Source organism: Penaeus monodon, chromosome 17 (genome assembly GCF_015228065.2).
Source record: "Penaeus monodon isolate SGIC_2016 chromosome 17, NSTDA_Pmon_1, whole genome shotgun sequence".
Classification (NCBI taxonomy): Eukaryota; Metazoa; Arthropoda; class Malacostraca; order Decapoda; family Penaeidae; genus Penaeus; species Penaeus monodon.
This window is the reverse complement of record NC_051402.1, coordinates 36746982-36751860: the sequence shown is the minus strand read 5'-3', so window position 1 is coordinate 36751860 and position 4879 is coordinate 36746982. Positions and strand designations below refer to the sequence as shown.

The 4879-nt window shown below is 33.0% G+C and overlaps 1 protein-coding gene across 1 annotated transcript in view; it reads right to left on the bottom strand.

The window, feature by feature from the left end:
* Positions 1–606: 606 nt before the first annotated feature.
* The window catches only part of LOC119583718 (kinetochore protein NDC80 homolog), an 8915-nt gene continuing 4642 nt past the window's right edge, over positions 607–4879 (bottom strand). Inside the window, exons 10-13 of the mRNA XM_037932370.1 lie at positions 3722–3973; positions 3485–3592; positions 2381–2496; positions 607–1524 (exon numbers count right to left, since the gene is read on the bottom strand). Coding sequence (XP_037788298.1) covers positions 1323–1524; positions 2381–2496; positions 3485–3592; positions 3722–3973 — 678 coding nt within the window. The 3' untranslated portion in view covers positions 607–1322. The remainder of the gene's footprint in view (positions 1525–2380; positions 2497–3484; positions 3593–3721; positions 3974–4879) is intronic.

Genomic DNA, 4879 nt, shown 5'->3' with positions numbered 1-4879 from the left:
GAAGGGGAAGAGAAAGAGAAAGAGGAAGAAGAAAAAAATGAAGAATAAACAAAAATAGGTTTAAAAAGAAGAAGACAAAGAAGCAAAAGACGAAAAAGAAAAAGATGAAGAGGAGGAGGAAAAAAAAGAAAAGAAAAAGAAGAGGAGGAATAGAAGAAAGAAAGAAAGACCAAGAGGAAGAAAAAAAGAAGTTAGCAAGAAAAAAAGAAAGAAAGAAAGAAAGAAGGAAAGAAAAAAAAAAAAGCAAATGACAGGAAAAGAAAAAAGACAAAAAACAAAAAAACAAAAATAAGAAAAAGGAAAAAGGAGAGAAAGATAACGAAGGAAGCCCTCGACGAGCTGCCTGCAATTAAACAATAAACCTTGATCCTAAATACTAGAAAGTAAAACTCAGAACACAAAAATATATCCTCATGAAACAAGAGCAAGACATGTTTCTGTTGTGGTGTTCCCTCTTGACAATCTGCTTAAAATATTGACTTTCACACCAGCCATAATTATTATAATCCACAGCTAAGTGAATACATAAAGCCACAGGGATTTATAATAAAAAAAAAAAAAAAATAATAATAATAATGTGTTCTTTGAAGGAATAAATAGCCAAGGTCTAATATCATTATGTATTTCATTGCACTATAATTTCTCTCTTCAAGCAATAATAAAAATATTTTTTGTTAATTTTAGAGATTCGTAAAAAGAATCTTTGTCTTTTGTTAAAGCAGAAAATGTTTGTTAGGATAATATGCCAGCCCATTAAAAAATTTGGACTTCACTATATACTTTTACAAAATCTTCACCTACTGCATCTGCAAAACTACAAATTGCCACAAAACATTAAATACATAAATAAAAATCCATTCTGTAGTTAATAACAATTACACGATATTCACCAACTTATATTCACCACACTTTTAAGAACATGGCATATATATCCTTCAATTTCTATACAGTGCTATAATTGTATTCCAAATAATGCCTATAAGAAGAAAAAAAGAAATTGAATTCTTCAACAGTTAATATGGTTCAAGCAAAACTGTTCAAAAAGCCATATCAAAGATTTGGCAATGAAAAGTAATGAGACAGATATATAAGATATTTTTTAAAGCTTTTTAAATAGCAAATAAATCTTCACCTACATATACCTTTTCATATATGACATTTCATAAAAATATCTTGTCATAGCCTTAAGTTTAGAGTCAGGGTAGAGACATAAAAGATAAAATTAAATTTCCACTGCCAAGAAGCATTCCCCTAGCAGACCAAGCTAAACATGTTATGAAAAACTAAAATAAAATTCTATACATAGAGCATCTGCCTTTTTTCTAATTATTCTTTTTTGATTTTTTGACTTCTATATGTATAGGTTCCACAAGCTTTCTTGTCACATTTTCCACAGTGATCTTGTGCTTTAAGGCTTCCTTCTGCTGCCACTCTAGGTGCTCCAGGGATGCATGGCACACGTGGACTAGGAACTCTGCACCAGAACGCATGCGCTCCTTGCCAGAGACCTTGACATTCTCCAATCTGAAAAGGAATGATGGCTTACTGTCATCTCTGCAACTATCTACTCATTTTATTCATATGATTGTTGGATTGTCAATCTATTTAACTCCACTGGACCCATAAGTTACTGGGGTAATGGAAAGAGGATGGAAGAGAAAAAGTGAAAGAATGTATTAGTTAAAAATGTGGGAAAGGAAAGATAAAAAAATGAAAACAGAAAAAAAGAGTGGAATGATAAGAGTTAATCCACGAAAATGTAGTGCTCACTGTGGTATTGTCTTGTGAAATGTCTCTACACACAGATGGTTCCTCAAATGCTTCACTACCAAAGAAGAGTCAAGTAATAGAACGAATGATTTCACCTTTCCTTGAGTTTTACTAATGCTATCAGTATCAATGCTTTTATTATTATTACAGCCATTATAATCAATACAATGTAACTGGCATTACTAACAGCAGTACAAGATAAAAGAAAATATTTTAAGAAATCAAGAAACAGGGTGAACAGATGAATTAGGTAGTCTAGTAATTTGCACATTGTTGACTAAGTACTTGTGGAGCCATCAAAGTTTAAGACAATTATTAAACTCAGTAGGAACAGCATATACTTACATGCAATCCCTATCTGCAACTGGTTAACAAAACAAGACACAAGTGAAAGCCAGGAACAAGAAAGAGATACAAAAAGGAAAGCAAAAAGTGGACAAATAAGAATGCTGAGAAGGGACATAGAGAGACAGAGACAGAAAAAAAGTACATTAAAATACCAAATCAGGAAAAGAATGCCAAAAGGAAATTAGAAAGGAACCGACATGAAAAAATAACAATGATAAAAAAAATATATCAGGGACAACATTCAGACTAAGAGAGGCCTTACTCTTCCTTGGCTTGCTCCAATGCACACTGCTTCTGGTAAAGTGTTCCCTTGTGTGTCTTACGAGCCTGCAGGATTTGCTGGTCCATTCGGTCACTCTCTACCTGCATCTCCTTCTCCTGTGTGCAAAGGGATATTTGCCAATTGATATCAAATACAGTTGCAAATAATTCCTTATGTTGAATGGATAATAAGTTGCATCATTTTGTCTCAGAGGAAAGTTGAAGTCATAGGTACAGGCTTTTAAGCAGGTAATTCACAGAAGCTTCAGTAAAGAAAATTCTTTTATATACAGGTTGTAATAATCTGTATATAGAAGATGGTTTCTATTCAGCTTACTATTCTTTATCTCATTGAAAACTTTACACTTTACATACATCTACACTTCAGAAAAACGTAAAACTGCATGAGGATATACATATGTCATCCAATGAAAATAAAGAAAAGCATAGAAGAACAGACTGATGATGCCATTTGAAAGAGCTGTGACATTCTGAGTGACAGCACTAATCTCAAGCCTCTGTATAATGTCTCACCTGTGTCAAAAAAGCATGTCAAGGCTTAAGGCATACTCTTTACTGCTTGACACAGGTGATGAAGACTACTGTGACATTACCTGCCACCTGCCCCTCATACCTTTTACCTCTCATCACAGACAATCTTACTTCAACATTACAAGGGTATCTTTATCAGATTTTGTGATCTTCTCATACATTTATTTGGAACTACTAACAAAAATTAGTAATCATTTGAAGGAGAAAACATTGGAGACTCTCAAGAACAAATTTACAGGTAGAACTAGAATGGTTTACTCTTTCCAAAACTACTAATATTCACAAAAATGAATTATAAATTTGCCTTTTTTTATTTGGAATAAATGGGCATGCTAATGTAATGTTCACTCTTGTAAAGTAATGTATCATCAAATTAAATACGCTTACAGAAATATAGTACGTCCAAGTGATAGAAACAAAGAATTTCCATAGTAAAAGCACTGTTTGCGTAAAATATTTACATTCTAGCATAGTCTATCTAGCATCAAAAAGCAAAAGCTGTAAAATCAAAGATTCCCAAATAGTACCAATAAATATCTAAGTGAAGGGTTACCTCAGCAGTAATTTCATTTTTGGTCATTAAAATGTCTTCTTCCACTCTTCGCAACCTACTCTTGAGCTTTGTCAACTGGTCCTTCTTCTCAAGCAGCATTTCATTCACCTGTAAAGAATATGATCAAGTTCCTTGAGCCACATGTTAATGGAATCTTATCTTGCAAAATGTAACATCAATAGCATTACATGGATAGGACACTGAACAATTCCGTACACACTAAGACAGAATACTTGCCATGCTAATTTCCTCCTCCTTTCGTATCAGCTGGTTCTGGGCCTCATACATTGCATGTTTTGCATCCTTCTTTCTATGTCGTAGCTCATCAAGTAATGTGGTCTGCCAGTGGCACATATTCTCAGCTACATCAGCCAATGAGATTTCATAATCACCAGGAAGGTCTAGCTGACAGACCAGTTTGTTATAGGCGCATATACTTTCACTCAAGCTTGACCGAGCTTTGCCCAGTTCCATCTCTAGTGACCATATCTGAAAGGCGAGAAATATCATAATTGCAAGAAATTAATCAAATCTATAATTTTCAAACCCATTCCACAAACACCCAAACAACTGAGAAACATCTGCTTTAAAAATATATAATACCATATATTTTATACATACACCTTTCTTTACAAGACAGTGAGCAGAACCACAATGGTTTTGTAAAGAGTATTATCAGCAGTAGACTAACTGTTATTTCTTATTATCAGTTAATCAAAAATGCATTAATTCTGCTTTTTGCGAGGCAGGAGGAAACTAAATTTAAGCTAAAATTACCGAAGTCATGAATATAATTCTTAAAACTTTAATATACTAAATCCTGACATCACACACACACATATATATATATCCCTCCCCTCCTTACCACTTAAAATACAGTACAATGTAAACAAATAATAATAATAATAAACCCAATGACTATGGGTTTATATACTGCCACCTGTAGTTTTTTTGTGAATTTTGTTACCAAACAGATGGCTCCACATGTGCTCAGCCACCAAGGAGTCTATCAAGCAGCCTAGTGACCACCCTGATTCCTCATTCCTTGAAGTGTGGAAATGCTCCTTTTCATTTAAATACCATGATATCGTACTATTTATTCTATTGATTTATAATTATCCTTTTTTTTTTTTTTTATCTTGAATAACATTAAAGACAATGAAATAATAAAAAGGATGCTTTCCAAAAATCAATTAAATTAAAGAATGAGCTTTGATATACATTTCACAATCAGTCACCCTAAATAACATATCTAATCATAAGTATATTCTACCACATTCTTTTTACAATTTATAGTACTGTAAAAAAAAAAAGAACAATCATACAAACAAATAAGTAAAAGCAGAGGATGGAGCAAATGAAGGAGAAAACAAAGACAAACACGAAAAAGAGGAA